The sequence below is a fragment of the Toxorhynchites rutilus genome, chromosome 1, assembly GCF_029784135.1.
Source record: "Toxorhynchites rutilus septentrionalis strain SRP chromosome 1, ASM2978413v1, whole genome shotgun sequence".
Taxonomy (NCBI): domain Eukaryota; kingdom Metazoa; phylum Arthropoda; class Insecta; order Diptera; family Culicidae; genus Toxorhynchites; species Toxorhynchites rutilus.
In genome coordinates, this window is record NC_073744.1 from 87,216,009 (window position 1) to 87,234,303 (window position 18,295).

The window sequence follows — 18,295 nt, forward strand, 5'->3', positions numbered from 1 at the left end:
CAATGGGCAGAAACTTTGGCGGTTATGATGCTGCTCAGTATTCTGTACAGACTCGATAGGCACGTTATCAGTCTGTACTTTGATGGGTTCGATGTGTTGCTGTCTTTCGCAAGGAAGAGGGGGACGCCCCGGGTGGCGAATTCAGGAATGTTGTGTGGGTCACCCTGTTGGAGCACTCAGCTATATTTGGATGTGCAACGGTCAGCTTCTTTTGACAGAAGTTCTGAACCCGGTGCTGCCCAGTTCCTCAGGTACCGCGAGGCTTCGCTGACATCGTTCTCTCCGACGATGATAGCTGGCATCTCTCCAATTTCACCAAAACTCTCCTTCCCACGTTCTAACCACATTTCCCCATCGCGATGTTGTACTGGGGTCTCCGAAATACCAGTTCGTCACATCGCTAATATCTGGCAAACCTTCGCTTTCTCGTTATCTCCGAACATCCGATTTCGTTCTTGGCGCTTGGTAGATTCAGAGTAACGTTCCAGCCGTTTTGTTAGAACGCTCAATTGCTGTACCAGTGTGTCGAGTTTTTCAGTCAGCTGGTGAGCTCCAAGCTGGCGAAGTTCAGTAGGCCGCACAATCACAGCAACTTGGCGACATAATTTCGCCGATCTGCTGCCTCTTTTATACGCCATCAGCCTTCCAATTGCGGCGCGCTTGTTTAGGATCCGTTGCTCCAATCTCCTTCGCCATAAAGGCTCAAGCCTTTCACGGAGATATTAGAGCAATCCGCCTCTTGGCCTTACACGGAGATATTAGAGTAATCCGCCTATTGGCCTTACACGGTATCCCAAACTTTTAGCAGTCGCCACTGCAGCACAGTAACATCAGCCACATCAGTTTCAACTCCTCCATGTTCTCAGCATCAACCAAGTGTAACGAAAGAATGTTCTCGTTCATGAGCTTTACTGCACTTGTCTGCCTACGGGAATGCGGCAACTTCGGGATCTTGGAGCGCGACAAAGGATCCGTGTCTCGAAGCTGTAAGATCGCCTCGTCGTAATGGAAGACTAGATCGCGTAGTAGCTGTTGATCTGACTGTGGGTCTTCCGGCTCAGGGGGTTGTTGTACTGTGGCCTCCACTGCTGCTGATTTGCGGTACTCTTTCGCGAATGAATTGCTCAGCCGAACTGAACTTCGTCTCGACACATCGCTTGCTCTGTTTGTTCTGGAGCTTAGTTCTCTCTGCACCTGTTGCTTGATCTCATCGATTTGCATTTGGGAGAGCATATTGTTGCGTACAATCGCTCTACACCTCGCGTTCATGGCGTTTTAGTCAAGCCTCCCGATAAACTCTGTTCGGGGACCATCCTTAGGCGATTACATTCTGATTATTCGTCTAGAACTTAGCTCCATTTTGTTGGGTGTATCTCCTTTGCCAGGGAGACAGTGGGTTAGCAAGGTATATTAGAGTCCCACCTTGCCAGAGGAACATTGTTTGGGTATGCTCTGCTTCTCCGTAAATTATTGCCATTTCTCATGTTTGCAAAGTTGGCCCGAGTCGAAAAATATATGTTGTGATGGAATTTAGGATTGTGTAAACTGTGATGAATAAATATAATTGTTAGAGTGTCACACAAGCCTATAGCTGGTATAATTCGGTGATGTAAACATGATAGAGTGCAATTGTCGGATATAATACAAGAAGATTGAAGATTACTTTTACACATCTATTCTGCAGCGTTTGAACTTTTTTATGTTTTGCTTTCGCAGCATGACCCCAGACAATAATTAAATATTGAAGGATGGAATGAATACTTGCATAATAAAATTGCAACAATGCTTCTTCTGATACGAAACAGCGCACTCTTTTCATTAGGCCACATAGAGTCGAAACAGGAATCTAAATGTAGCCCTAAGCATTGGAAAGCTGTAATTTTCTCAATAGACAGGTTCCTGAGACGCGGATCGGGGTGTCGAGATATTTTTTTTGCGTGGTTTATTGCAACAAATTGTTTTCGTTCAGATAGATAGCTTTTTATTAGATCATTGACCATTCCCCTTAAGCCATAACGATAAAGTTTTTTCAAGAGAATTTCATGGTCATGTGTATCAAAAGCTTTTTTTGAGATCGATGAATAATCCATCTATGATCCTTTTCTGGTCAATTTCGTTGATGAGGATAAACACTCTTAGAAAAAACCCAGAGAACCGGCCCATGTTTGTTTTTATCAGGTCTGCTGGAAAGTTGTCATAACCCTTGCTTTTCTTAACGTTAAGTTGGCTTATCAACTTCGCCGTCTCAATGTAGCATTTACTTGCGTTATATTTATAAGTACAGCACGGACTCGATTATATACAGTCTCCGGTTTCTTTTCACTGTATATAATCGAGTCAAACAAAGTTACTTTTATTTGTTTTTTGTTCATCTATTTTCCATTTTTTGAATATACAAGAAGAATTTAATTTTTGATTCAAGTCTTAAAGTCAGAAAACACCTTTCTCACATGAAAAAAAAAATTAATTTATCTAGAATCTTTCAGGAGATGATTGACGATCATATTTGTTGAAAAAAAAATCATCTGCGCATATATTCGAATTTCAACAATGACAGAGTTATTGCTATAACTTTTTGATTGTTCCGGGAGCTGTTTGCCTTAAATTGACTCTACTTCTTAAAGTACGCTGCGTAGGACGATTCTGTTGCTCCCATTTGAAAGGTGATGAAATTTAGTACATGGTATAGCTGTGAAATATCTAAAATAGTGGATTTAAATAACATTTTGGAAGTGAAAACTTATAAGAAAGTAGTGTCGAAGATGTTATTATTAATTTTAAGCCAAAAATTCATAATAAACTTGATTCTTTCTATCAACCTAATTAATTCCAACGCTCATCTTATTTCCTAACAAGAATAAGACATCTATTGAGTGGTTTGGTCGAAAAATTATTCAAGATTACCTTAGCATGGGTTCCCTCTCATTGCTCGATTCCGGGGAATGAGAAAGCGGACTCGCTAGCTAAGGTGGGCGCTTCAGAAGGCACACTTTTTGAAAGGCAAATTGCTTATAACGATTTTTTTCACATTCCTCGTCAGGACACACTCGTTAGTTGGCAGCGCATGTGGAGTGGTGATGAGTTCGGTCGTTGGTTACACACGATTATCCCTAAGGTTTCGACGAAAGCTTGGTTTAAGGGATTGAATGTCGGTCGTGATTTCATTCGCGTGATATCTCGGCTTATGTCCAATCACTACAACCTAAACGCGCATCTCTATCGCATTGGGCTCGCAGCAAACAATCTTTGTGATTGTGGCGATGGCTACCACGACATCAAGCATATTGTCTGGTCGTGTATCCGGTTCCATGCTGCTCGCTCTCAGCTCTCTAGAGCACTGAGAGCACAAGGCAGACAATCGGATATCCCCGTCCGGGATATCTTAGGTAGCCGGGATCCTGATCTTCTGCTTCATCTATACCTGTTCCACAGAAACGCCGATGTCAACGTTTAATGATGTTTCCTTCGTTGTGTCCCTGTTTCGTATCCCTCCCATCCGATCTATAAACTTTTACTTAGTCGCGGCAATACATACACACACTCTTTACAGATACACGGGCCAAAGGTTGTGCAGTCCACTGATGATTCAACAAAAGCCAAAGGTTGTACCGCTCATGACAACTCTACACGAGCTGATGATTGCGCCGGCTAGTGACCATCCTATCCTGGATTCCTCGAGAAGACGCACCACGCTAGATATGGGGTACAGACAAGGGGGGCGTTGCTGATTAATGGTCAGCTGCATCCCAATAGGAAGTATCCCGTGTCGGGCACAGGTACAGATCATTGAAGACAGCAACATCACAATTACGAAAACACTTGTAATACTAACCTCGAGCCAACCGCGAGTAATCGGTTACATATTACTAACATAGTTATAAGGCAAACATTGTCGAAATATTGAACTCCCGGCCCCGTCAGGTTGACGCCATATGAGCCTTAATAAAAATATATATTTTGGATAAAAAAAAAACCTAATTAAAGCTCTTTAACCACTCTACAATTTGTTTTTTGACACCCAACCTCTATCTTTCTTCATCTGGCTGAAATATTGTAATCGAGTCCAACCTGTATTGAACTCTGTCGCAACCCAGCGGATCACCAGAATCTCCGGTACAAGAATCGATTCGTTATTTCAGAAATACCCAGCGCAAATTAAACTCTCCACTAATTCGAATGGACGATCGATTGAACCATTTGTGAAGATTTAATATTGGCACCATTGACATAAGGCGGTTTCATTGCACAGGAGGGCACAGTGTTTTGGCTGTCAGCGAGAACATGCTCCAACCACTACAGAATCATAACTGAACGGATTTCAGTTCTGTTCTGTACTTATTTTTAAGGAACTTTAGGCCGAAGGTCATTCGTCCTATTCGTTTCCGAGCGGGCACCGTTGTATACATTTATATAGAGTGCGAGACCATTCTTCAGTCACTTCGCAATCATAACTAAATGGATTTTCGAGCGGGTACCAGTTTCTATACAGATTTGTGTTATTTCAGTTGCCTGTTTTTAAGCAATTATTAAGCTATTCAAACAAGTATTCGGGTCAATAATTACGTTTAGGCGGCAAAGAGTTATTAACGCTCCAAACCTTGCACCTCTAACGCAACGCTCTCGTTTTCGAAACATTGAGCTTACACCCCAGTACAGAAATCAAAGACGTAGTCTTGCGTTAAAACCTTCTTCTGCACTTAGGAAATTGTGAGTCGGTTAAGCTGTTCATATGTTACAATTCTTCAAAAATGACATTTGGCCTAACACCCGAGAAACCACCCAAATTTTGAATTCTGCACCCCAAGGGCAACTGTGATCACGCGTATTCTAGAGCCTGCCACTCAGAATGCATTCAAGGCGTGTTATTTGGCATAGAAATCTCAACTAAGTACTAATAAAAATGACGCAAGTAATACTACGTTGAGACGGCGAAGTTCCTCTAGGAACGTTAGTGCCATTGAAGAAGAAGAAGACCCCAAGGGCAAAATAAAAAAAATACGTATATGATTTAGGATACGCGTGTACTAAGTTAAGGGTAGAGAACACGTGTTTTCAAGTGCCGGTCGTACGAAAGAACCCCCTGACTAATTAGAACCGTGTCCGCAGCACCACGAAGCACCAAGCATCACGACATGGGTGACACTAACTAGTCGGCTATGGGAACCAAGGTTTTTCACTCTCTAGGGAGAAATTAAAAATGCACACTGTTTAGAGAGAAGCTACCGAACTCATTATTTCGGTTCGGTTCGTTTATTACTAATTTTATTTATTTTTTCTGTCTATTTCCACACATTTCAGGTTAATTTTGCTGCTAATGTGCGTGATCTCACCGCTCGAGGCAGCTCCTGACGGTCGTCGTTCGACCGGTGCTGCAGTAACGGTGATTAAAGGAAATGAGAACGAAACATTCAAATCGGCCAAATCATTGGCGTCTAGCGGCAGGTCTAAGAAAGCGAGCCACAAGTCCACACCAATTACCTACATTACAACGCTAGCCGAGACAGGGCATCCGCAGCACTACGCGAAACCCCACTCCAAGAAGAGCAGCAAATTGGTTACGAAGTTCCATGACGACAAAGAACAGCACAGTAAAAGTAAACTCAAACATCACTATTGGGAAAAGTCAACGGGGAAGTCACTCGAAGTTATCCCGAAAAAAGAGCCTTTGGATAATCCAGCACTGCTCAGGTGAGTTTATCTTCCGAATTCAAGCTATAATTACAGTCTCGGATTGCTTCTCGTTTTAATAATCTCAATTATTCGTCTTTAATTTTTATATGAAAAAGCAAACTAAAATAATTTCATGATATTATATGCACTATTAAATAATCAACGGTTTTGTTATTCGTTAATTAGCGCACACATTTTCAATGCTGGAGATAATATTGAAAGAATTTTTGCTATAAGGTACGTTGAACGGTTTTTGTCGGACGATGTAGCTTTATTTGTGTTTTTGTAACTATAGCATGCATAATCCATTCAGTGATATTTTGTCACATAAACAAAAGTTCATCTTCAAAGACTATCGACATAATTAATCATTTGTTCGTTACAGTGTATTAATTCAGCTTGTTTTATAATATTGTTTGTAATGTTTGACTTCCATTTGAAATATATGGCTTTGGTGCTAAGGTTCAGGCTCCTTCTACATGATTGTTTACTGCTCAGATACGGCTGGTCTCAACTCACGCTTCTGGGTAAAAATGTCAATGTAATGTCACCTTCATTGGAATGGTACAAACGACGTTTATACCAAGCCTCGGAATCGATCGAGAACGCCTTTCATATATATACTGTTGGAGTTGTGTAACGGAAAAAAATTGTGAGGATGGTGAGGCTATTTCTATTGACAACAGCTCCTTAGTTCTTAGCGGTTTTTTCTGAATACTTATGTTTTGAAATGTGGTTGTATTTCATGCATAACCAGGCTACAGTAGTTAATAATACTGTGAAAAATATCAAGAGTAACAATCTTCGTAGCCTAATTGGTTGCGTTTCCGCTACTAAACGAATGATCATGAGCTCATAACTCAGGGCCCTCAATTGAACATCTTTGTGTATTTTTCAACCACGTCCACGCAACAATCATCATGTGACGGTAATCTCAGTCCCATACTACTCACATTACGATCTGCTGCATCGGTAATTGGCACTATTAATAATACAACAATGGAAGCCTCATATTTCTCATATCACAGTCCCGCTGTGTATAGTCCAACTGTGAACATTCGAAAAATATGTATATTCTTTCGCCGAAAAAAGGCGACGTGTGTCGATAAGACAGGAATACTCTTACACCAAATGATTACTATGTAATGAATATACAACAAAAATTATTCTCTGTTCCAGCTGAATTGCTAAATGAACCTAAAAAAAATAAAAAAAAAATGGGAAAAAAAGAGTGACTATATTACAATCAGTTGTAATAGACTCAAGAGCAGATTCACAAAAAAAGTCCGTTTATCAACAAGAAAAATAAATTGAAACGGTTGGAATTTGCCCGCGAAACTTGTAAACAAATCCAAAGCCTTTTGGATAAAAGTAATTTGGACTACTAATCGAAATTTGAGCTTCTCAACAAGAAGCAGCCCGAAAGAGTGTGGTAGAAGGATGCTGAAGGATTGCAGAAACGTCATTTGCAGGCTACGGTCAAGCACGGAAAAGGCAATGTAATGGTGTGGGCATACTTTTCCTGGACTGATGTTGGAATCCTTGTGCGAATTCACGGGATCATTACAGCAGATGTCTACATTGACATCCATAACGACAACCTGAAGAAACCGCTTCGAAAAACTGGGCTACGGAACAGCTTCGTTTTCCAACAGGACAACGAACCGAATCATACTGCTGAGAAGACCAAATCCTTTTTCCATTCACGCAAAATAAACCTCTTGAATGGTCACCATCAGTCTTCCGTATTTCACATAAAACATTGCGTACGAGACGAACATGTTTACGCCGTATACGCAGTTTTGTGTTTGCACACAAACATGATTTTTTTGTACCTGTGTTTTAAAATGTGACATGTTTGCATTCGTAGTATGTTAGGATATACAGTGGAACCCCGATTCTCCACGAGCGGATGATCCGCGGTGCGGATTATTCGCGACAGGAAGTTCTATAGTAAAGCTATAGGCCTTCTAGGAATTTGTCAGTGAGTGATAGGCTCATGCATTTTTGTTTTGGTCATGGCTTTCACATCGTAGCCTAATTGGTTGCGTGTCCGCTACTAAGCGAACGATCATGAGCTCATAACTCAGGTCCACTCAACTGACCATCTTAGTGTGTTATTCTAGCTACTATGTCCACGCAACAATGATCATGTGTCGGTAATCCCAGTCCCTTACCACTCACATTTTCCATCTGCTACATCGGTAATTGGCACTATTAATAACGCAACAAAGGATGCCTCATATCAATAGTCCCGCTGTGAACATTCGAACAATAGCAATATTCTTACGCCGAAAAAAGGCGACATGTGTTGCGCATCGATAGAAATTCTCTTATGCCTAAACGGCTACTGTGTAATAGATAAAACAAATGTTTATCGATAGATAGCGATACTCTTACGCCTCAAAATGGTAACAGTGTAACATACAACAAAAGTTACCTTAAGATAAAAAATGTACACGAAAGAATTCGGCTCTGTTACAGCTGAATTGCTAAATGAGCCTAATAAACTAAACTGTTGGGATAAAAAAAATGGCTTTCACATCATCTGACCACTGGTGTACACGACCTTGTAGATAGATAGTTTAATGATTTCTGTATTGACAAAACATAGTTTTCACGCTGAAATATCCTTTTTTAGTGTTTGAAACTCATTTTTAGTCCTTTATTGCGTTTTCCGCGATTTTCGTTATTCGCGGTGAGCTAGCCAGACCATTCCGCTGATAATCGGGGTTCTACTGTACGTTGTTTGATCCCAATGTTTCACATGATGATCAAACAAGGTGTACAGTTTCTCTTGCGTTTTCACCTCAAGCGACGGTAGTGTGTAGATTAGAAGAAGCGAATTGGACACCACACCACACGGTGTGTTGGTGTGTTGACATGGAAAAAAATGGAAATTTTCCTCTGTACATGGAAGGAAACGAAGAATAACGAATACTGCGGCAACGGGTGGTATGTTTTGTACATGATGTGCTTGAATTACAAACATAAAGTATGTTTATAATGTGAGAAACGCGTAACTTCTCTACATGTTTATGTTTGTGTAAGATTGGGCGTGTTTGGGATAAACACTAGCGAAAAGCATGTTCGTGTATAACACAAACATTTGAACATCGCGTACACATGTGTATGTTTTTTTTCGGAAGACTGGCCACCACAAAGTCTTGATCTCAACCCGATTGAGAACTTGTGGACCATTCTCGACAACAAAGTGGTGAAAGATGGTGTCACTAATAAGGACACTCATTCCAGGGCTCTCCAGAAGGCGTGGAACGAACCGTTCCTCCGACCCTCAGCGCCTCTAGAACTTGGTCGATAGCATGCTCAAACGTCTTAAACAGGTCATTGAAGCTTCAGGAGGCCACACTAAATATTTATGATTTTATTGTGTGATTTTTTATTTCTCGAACTCGGGCCTTTATACTTCTTTTCTATTTTTATTGTGCGTTCAATTGGAATAAAATGTTTGGCTTAAGTTTTATGATTTGAATCCAGCTAAATATGATGGAAATGCTATGGAAAATGTTGTTTTCATAATGAAGACTCATGAAATTGCTGATTTTACTTAACAAAATTGTTTTTTATTCAAATAACATTGAGAAAATCGTTATCTAATGCTGTTTTTAATACAATGTTAACAACACTTTGTTTATATCGCTTCATAATCGATTGCTAGCAATATTGCACATACTATCATAATATGAAGAAACGAGGGATTACTTAAAGGTTGTGAGTGATTTTAATATTATTTTTTGGGGTGGGTTTTTATTTTTGTCAACGCATATTTACACACATTAAAGAAGTCGTGTAAGGGAGTAAACACAATCTAACAAAAACAGTAACATGTCGATTACTTGGAAGAGTAATAGTTAACAAACAATTCTATAAAATTACGGTAGTAGTTTTTGATAAAATAGCCCAGAAATTGAAAAAAGAAAAGTAACACTTAATTCAGTAGATTAATTGTCCATTGTCAATAACTTTGGAAATAATTATATTCCATTAGGTCATTTAGGTGAAGACTATTGGAGTATTCCAGGAGTGCTTGCCAGGTACAAACGCTGTAACTGAACGATTTTTTTTTCAGGCATAAGCAAAGTTTGAACCACCGAAAAATTATAACTAAATATCGATACGCTGGAAGAAATACAGTCAACCCTCCTATAACGCGGTACTCTCAGAACGCGGTTTCCATATAACGCGGAGATGAAATTGCGACAGCCCTCCTATAACGCGGTACTCTCATAGCGCGGTTTCTGTTCAACAACGTCCCATCAGCTTTTTTCGTGCACCCAATGCATGATTTTAACTGGATATGTTTATATTAGGTTGGGGAAAATTATTTAATTTATTTATTTCCATTATTTTCTCGTTGGCTGGCATTAGTGATCAATATCTCGCGTAATATCGATCATACAATTTCAATTTTACAATTTTTCTGTTGGATGTGAACCACTGCGTCCATTATTCTGAACTATTGTGGTATATCCCATTTTTTGTACTCCGCTTCAAGCTTACCTACTGCTTATTGATGAAGAAGTAGACTGAAAGCTATAGCGAGATAGGTGCCAATCAGGAATACTCTGTTTGATAAATTTTATAATCCTGATCGGCGACGCAGACCAAATTTCCTTGGGCTCCAGATTAGCCTTATCAAGGTATTGAAGTCTGCGTCTAGTTAGAGCTCCACAATTACAGAGCAAATGTTCCGAGGTTTCGCTTTCGGTATTACAAAAACGACAAATATCATCTTGCACTAAACCTATGTTTTTGAGATGGTATTTGCTCGGACAGTGTCCTGTTATAAGGCCTGTGATTGTGCCTAAGTCTTTCTTTTTAAGACTCAGTAATTGTTGAGTAATTTTAATACTCGGCGTGATAAATTTTTTTGACTGGTTAAGTTGTACCGCCAACCAATTGGCTAACACTTCCCGGTCTTTCCAGTTCTTCAGCTCACCTTTCAACACACAGTCAGATATTCCACAGAATGGTTCTGGACCAGTGAAAGGTGAGCTTGAGCCGTTCCTGGCAAGTTCATCTGCTCGCTCGTTTCCCTCTATTCCACAATGGCCAGGAATCCAGTACAGTTGTACCGAACTTATCCGACTTAGTTGCCGTAAGAGGAGAATGCATTCCCAGACAATTTTTGAGGAGCATTTAAAAGCATTTAGAGCTTTAAGTGCCGCTTGACTGTCTGAGAATATGCAGATGTTAGCATGTCTATATTTTCTTTTAAGGCAGACATTTGAGCATTCTATTATCGCAGCTATTTCAGCTTGAAAAACTGTTGGCCAGTTTCCCATAGCTACAGAGATTTTTGTTCAGGGACCATACACAACAGCACCTGTTCTGATTCCCATTTTTGACCCATCAGTGTAGAACATGATTGAACCATTACGAACACTGGGACCGCCTTCATCCCATATTGAACGAGAAGGTTCGATTACACTGTATGGAATGTCGTAGTTAGTCCTAGGTTCCATCCAATCACTGTTCATCTCTGAGGATGGTCCTACGGGTAAGAGATTCAGGATGCTCAAGTGACCAATTTTGTCTCCGTCTAGTATTTTTTTCCATTGTTTAAGCTTTAGAGCGCTTTTCTTAGCCTCTAGCTGAACATGTTGGTTCAGAGGTAGTAAGTGAAGGATAGCCTCCAGTGCCTTCGAGGGTGTGCTTCGCATTGCTCCAGTAATTGCAATGCATGCTAGTCGTTGGAGTTTGTTTAGCTTTTTTGTAGCTACAGTCTCCTTGGTCTTTGGCCACCAGACTAATGGGGCATAGGTTATTCTAGACCGCACAATGGCAGTGTAGACCCACATTACCATTTTTGGTTTAAGACCCCATGTTCTTCCTATCATTTTAGAACATGCCCATAGGGCTGTATTGGCCTTACTGATTATTGCATCTAAGTGCGCATTCCAGTTGAGTTTAGCATCTAGGATAACACCTAGATGTTTCACTGAAGCGCTGCATTTTATTTCCACTCCCCCAAGATATAAATACTGTAGATGCTGTTTTTTTCTTTTTGGTGAATGGAACAATTGTTGTTTTTGAGGGATGCTCAGACCTTCTGTGGTACACCAAGTTTGTGTAAGGTTTAAGACCATCTGCATTCTGCTCGATATCACGTCGTCGAACTTGCCTCGTATCATTATGACTAGATCATCGGCGAAGCCCACAATTTCAAAACCTTTTGCCTCTAAACTTGTCAGAAGGTCGTCAACTACTAGTGACCAAAGGAGAGGTGATAGAACGCCTCCTTGTGGGCAACCCTTTGTTGCAATCACATAATTAGACGACCCGCCCAGCTCCGAGATGATTTTTCTGTGTGTGAGCATGCCATGGATCCATTCGACTATACAATTATCGAAGTGTCTTCTTCTCATTGCCTGTGCCATTGATAGATAAGAAGCATTATCAAAAGCACCTTCGATGTCAAGAAACGCACATAATGCGGTTTCTTTTGACAAGAGAAATTTTTCAATTTTTGTCACAAGCATGTGTAGTGCTGTTATTGTGGATTTGCCTGATTGGTAGGCAAACTGGTATTTGGATAGTGGGTGTTTGGACATTGTGCTCCCTTGGCCGAGTGGTTAGCGTCATAACTAACATGTCGGGTGTTCGGGTTCGATTCCCGTTCTGGTCGGGGGAATTTTTCGTCAAAGAAATTTCCTCCGACTTGCACTGTGATCACGCGTATTCTAGAGCTTGCCACTCAGAATGCATTCAAGGCGTGTTATTTGGCATAGAAATCTCAACTTTGTACTAATAAAAATGACGCAAGTAATACTACGTTGAGACGGCGAAGTTCCTCTAGGAACGTTAGTGCCATTGAAGAAGAAGAAGTGTTTGGACATGAATACAGACTTTATGTATTCATATAATACTTTTTCCATAGTTTTAAACAGTATTGATGATAAACTAATTGGTCTGAAAGCCTTTGGAAGTGATTTGTCGCGTTTTCCGGCTTTTGGAATGAAAACTACTTTCACAACTCTCCATATCGAAGGAATGTGCTCTAGTATCAGACTTGCCTTAAAGATCTCGATTAGAGACGGAATTAGTTTTGATTCTCCATTTTGAATCAGGGCTGGAAAAATCCCATCTGCACCTGCAGATTTGTAAGGTAGAAAGGATCTCACCGCGTTTACTACTCTGGCCCTCGTGAAGACTAACCCAGCAACTATGTTAGCGACATCCTTTGCACTTTCGGGTCCTATGAGACGCCTTCGAGAGCATATTGTGTCGCCATTATAGCCAGGATTTGTATCCGAGTGGACAGATGTAGATCCCGGAAAGTGAGTCTTCATCAGTAAGTCTAGTACTTCTGAGGGGGTTTTTGTGAACGAACCGTCATCCTTTTTAAGCGATCCAAGCCCGTTCGAGTGGTCTTTTGCCAAAGTCTTGTTGAGTCTAGCAACGATTGGGGTATTTTCAATGCTTTCGCAGTTATATACCCAGGATTTTCGTTTAGATCGTCTCAGTTCTCTACTGTACTCAGTTAGGGCTCTCTTGTATTGAGACCAGTCCGAGGTAATTTTTGCTCTGTTGAACAGTTTACGCGCCGTTTTGCGAAGCCGTTCGAGCCTTTTATTCCACCAAGGAACGTTTCTTGTCGAAGAAACTTTTCTCAGTGGGCAATTACTGTTGTAGGCAGAGACTATCGTTTCATTTAGTTCTTTTGTAGCTGATTCAAGCTGCTGAATCGACCTTATTTTCGAGTTTAGAGTTTTAGACTCGAGTTCAAGTGCATACCGATCCCAATTGGTTTTTTTGGGATCTCGGTATTCTCTATGAACTTCCATGCCACCATTCCATTCAAAAATAATGTGTCTATGATCAGACAAAGACGCCTCATCGGAAACGTGCCAGTTATGGATATTTTCTTGAATAGCCGGGCTGCACAGCGTTAGATCTAAGACTTCTTGTCTGATAGCGTTAATGAAGGTTGGTTCAATCCCTTTGTTAGCAATATCTATGTTGTTTGACGAGAGAAATTCTAAAATACACTCACCTCGGTAGTTGATATCCGTACTTGCCCACATGGTGTGATGAGCGTTGGCATCACATCCGATAATGAAGTCCTTGTTAATTTCCCTGCAGTAGTTTACAAACGCCGCTACCTCTCGTGGAGGAACCTCAGGAACATCGCCTGGAAAGTAAGCCGACGCAATTACCTGTCGGCCCTTCCTTTGGCGGTAGGAACTTCCACTCTGATCGCGACGATGTCCCTTTGAATGAACTCTGTATTAGGAAAGCATTTAATGTTTGCATTTACTAAGACAGCAGCTCTTGGGGAGTCATGCTTGTCATCATAGAACAACTTACATGAACCTGTTTGAATACCTAGTATTCTTCTTTTGTGAACCCAAGGCTCTTGTATAAGAGCTAGATCCACAGCGTCTTTTGTAAACCTCCTGGATAGCACGCTCGACGCTGCTTTGGCGTGGTGGAGGTTTATTTGCAGAACTTTAGTGTTCTGCATTAGATTGGGTTATCCGATCTGGTGGTTCATTTGGGAGGATCGGAGTCCCATCTGTTTTTTTGAAAATCAGGTCATGTTTTTTGCTTGTTCCAGCTTCCGTATTCGTTTTGGATCTGGGATGGGTTTGAAGAAACTCACCTTTTTTACTTGGCACAATCGAGGTTCCTAACCTGTTTGCGATAACCGTTGAGTTTGTACCGCTTGGGCCGGGAATACTCAGGATGTCAAGCTTCTTGTTTTTCGGAGAAGTTTCACGAGGGCGCTTTTGTTTGCCAGAAACCCTTCTGACGACTTCTTGAGCATTTTGTGGCTCCACTATTTTGGAGTCACTAGTCTCTGAAGACTTCAGGTTTCCTGGGTTTTTGGAATTTTTAAGTTTCCCTGTTTTTTTGGCCCCAGATCTCCTTTGAATACACCGGAGCTTTTATGGATTATGACTTGGCGCTGCTTTGGATTTGTTTTCCTCAGCTTAGTTTCGCCAAATCGGAAGTTTATGTTGAAGTTTGTGCTAGTTAGTTGACGCATCGAAGCTTCGTCGACTGTTAGCGTCCAGTCCGCGTGAATTTCGTTGGGATTGGATCTCTTTAGTATTCGCCATTTATAGGTGGAGAGATTTTCATTTTGACTCTCAATGAGGCTTTTGAGTCTCTCGTCGCTGAATGTTGCGCTTTGTGGGAAAAAGGCATGGAGAATTTCTGGACGCGGAATATTTTTGGCGTCTAGTGCAACCAGTTTGATGTTGTCGTCTAGGATTATCCCGGGAGCCACTTTCTTCAACCATTCCGAAGTTTGATGATCTTTGCACGAAAGTATTAGATAACCTGACTTATACGAGCAATTGAAAAATTTGGGCTTAACCGGCTCGTTTCTTTGTTGCTCTATTGCAGTGAGTAGAGCATTCTGGATGGAATCTAACTGAGCCGTAGTAAGATCGGTGTTGGGATAGTCCTCCGGGAGTATTCCAACTTTGATCTGTTCCACAGCTTCCTTGAAGGAGATTCCAGTTTCGATAGGAGTTATTGTGGAGTCTTTGTTTTGAAGAGTGTTTTGGGCATCTTTTTTTTGCTCATTCAACCCCGCTCTTTTACGGGGGCAGAGATTTTGTTTAGATTTTTTAAGAATCGGTTTTTCGTCACTACTAGGTAGTTCCGATCCTCGGGGGCGTTTTGCTGGTCCAGAGATGTGCTGACTCAGTGCTTGCTGCCGAGCTTCCTTTGCAGGGATCCCAGCTGCGACCAAGTTCTTCAGCCTCCTTCTCTGACCCTTGGTGAGGTTTTTTTTCCACGAAGAGTGGACCTCAGCTGAATCTAGCATTTTAGGTTCAGTTTTTGTAGTGACGTTACTTTCGTCACTTTCATCCCTTAGCGACTCACAACGAGTCGGGGTGTTGAGGATGGAAGAGGAGCAGGACTGAACATATGCAGGTGCGTCGCTCAGTACTTCATCCTCTTCGACATTCATAGAGTCGACCTCTATGACGATTTTTTCCGACAGAGAGAGGCTGCCGGAACCCGGAAGATTTTTGTTATTTGTTGAATTATTCATAAAATTCCCACGAGTTGCGCGGTAAAGAAGGTCAACTGCATCAGTGACCCGCTTAATGCAGAGGGGGCAGACGATACTGTGGAGGGTGCCCTGGTACTCCACAGGCTCCGTTAGAGGCAGGGTATTTGATTGAACCTGCCCCCCCCCACCAATCATCCCTCAGCACGGGTCGCGTCACACCTTAGATTAGGGGTTTATCCATTACTTTCTTTCCATAATAACCACTTCGAAAACGAGAGCGTTACGTTGGAGGCACATGGTTTTATGCATCCAATATTGGATACGGAAATATTCTACTGATGGGGAAGAATAATCTTCAGAAGCTATCCTGTTAATTGCGATTGATTGAAAAATCACAAAACCAAATGTATTTGGTCACAGTGTTACATGGATAGAAAACATTCAAATAAACTCTTTCACATGAATGTATTTTTAAATTCCCAGGGGAACTGGCTGATTATTTTCAGTAACGATTAGATATTTCCACATTTTCCTCGATACTGGAAGCCCACCAGTGGTTAATGCTAGCTCGATAACCATCTGTTAATAGCACTTGATTGAAACATATTTGGTCACAGTGTTACATGGATAGAAAACATTCAATTAAACTCTTTCACATGAATATATTTTGAAAATTCCCAGAGGAACTGGCAGATTATTTTCAGTAACGATTAGATATTTCCACATTTTCCTCGATACTGGAAGCCCACCAGTGGTTAATGCCAACTCGATAACCACCTGTTAATAGCACTTGATTGAAACATATTTGGTCACAGTGTAACATGGATAGAAAACATTCAATTAAACTCTTTCACATGAATATATTTTGAAAATTCCCAAAGGAACTGGCAGATTATTTTCCAGCAATGATTAGATCTTTCCGGAACTTTCTCGATGCTGAATAGCATCCTAACGGAAAGAGTTCTGCGCGTGTATGTGTCGATCCTTCGCCGTCCACCTCCTCCAGCACGTTAGGCAACGATGTTGTCTTGTCGATGTCCTCACGAAAAATGAATGTGTCTCACCACCAGAATATCGCTTAAGTATGCTTTTTGTGTGTGATTGAATCGAGAGAAGGTGTGGTTTACGATGGCAATTTGGAAGGCAAACTGGAGGGGAATGAACTCTCTGAGCTCGGAACTTTCGGCGACTGAGCAATAATCGATTGCGGGCGCATACAATATTGGATACGGAAATATCCTACTGATGGAGAAGAATAATCTTCTGAAGCTATCCTGTTAATTGCGATTGATTGAAAAACCACAAAACCAAATGTATTTGGTCACAGTGTTACATGGATAGAAAACATTCAATTAAACTCTTTCACATGAATATATTTTGAAAATTCCCAAAGGAACTGGCAGATTATTTTCAGTAACGATTAGATATTTCCACATTTTCCTCGATACTGGAAGCCCACCAGTGGTTAATGCCAACTCGATAACCACCTGTTAATAGCACTTGATTGAAACATATTTGGTCACAGTGTTACATGGATAGAAAACATTCAATTAAACTCTTTCACATGAATATATTTTGAAAATTCCCAAAGGAACTGGCAGATTATTTTCAGTAACGAATAGACATTTCCACATTTTCCTCGATACTGGGAGCCCACCAGTGGTTAATGCCAACTCGATAACCACCTGTTAATAGCCGCGCGTGTATGTGTGTGTAGCGATGTCTTCCCAGGGAACCGTTTGTGGCATCACTCTCCTCCTGATAGATTCCCTTCTGGCCTAGGGTGCACAAACAGGCTCTTGGTGACACCGTTCATCCGCGCTTTCATGATAAATAAAGAGCTTCACCGCAACAGCGACAACATGCTCCAATCGCTGTTCAATTAGAACTGAGTGGATTTCCGAGCGCCGCTCGCTTATATACCGATTGGTGATTTCAATAGCCTGTTTTGAAAGCAATTTTAAGACTATTGAAACAAGTTTTTGGATGAAAAAGTAACAAGTATATGACGCGTAGACATTTTATCTTTCGAATGAAGTGTTTATCATACCATTTCGTTCAGTTGTTTAGGAGCTATTAACGCTCAAAATCTCGGTCTCCGGCGTAATGCTTTCGTTTTCGAAACTTTGATTTTACACCCCGGTATAGAAATGAAAGACGTAGTCCTACGTCAAAACAAGTGTACAATTGAACAAATAAAAGAGGTTCGTTAATTGAGCCGAAAACCAATACACTAATCGAATTTTACTCGCTAACTGGACTGCAAAACAGCAAAAGCAGTACATCGAATTCAAGATAACATCTATTATTGATACATAACTGCTTTGCATCCCAGTTAATGTACGCACTGTTATAGATAAGTCCAGTTGAAGATAGTCCAGTTAGGGAATGACTTCTGTATATGACGGGGTGACGAACATCATAAGCGAGTGTCTTCCGGGCTGCGGGCTGTACAGCGATGATATCAATACTAGAAGGATGGCAGCGATTATCATGCGAGAACCTATTCAGATCGGCATTACATCGCATCACTAAAATGAAACGAAATGAAATATTAATCTTTATGACTCATATTCATAATTCTCAATGACTCATTTCCTCCTATGATGGATTGAGCAGTAGAACTATTAC

At 41.0% G+C, this 18,295-nt stretch overlaps 1 protein-coding gene across 1 annotated transcript in view; it reads left to right on the forward strand.

Annotated features, from left to right (window-relative positions):
* The window catches only part of LOC129776568 (uncharacterized), a 139,677-nt gene that overhangs the window by 95,522 nt on the left and 25,860 nt on the right, over positions 1–18,295 (forward strand). The window contains exon 2 of the mRNA XM_055782291.1: positions 5,299–5,688. Coding sequence (XP_055638266.1) covers positions 5,299–5,688 — 390 coding nt within the window. The remainder of the gene's footprint in view (positions 1–5,298; positions 5,689–18,295) is intronic.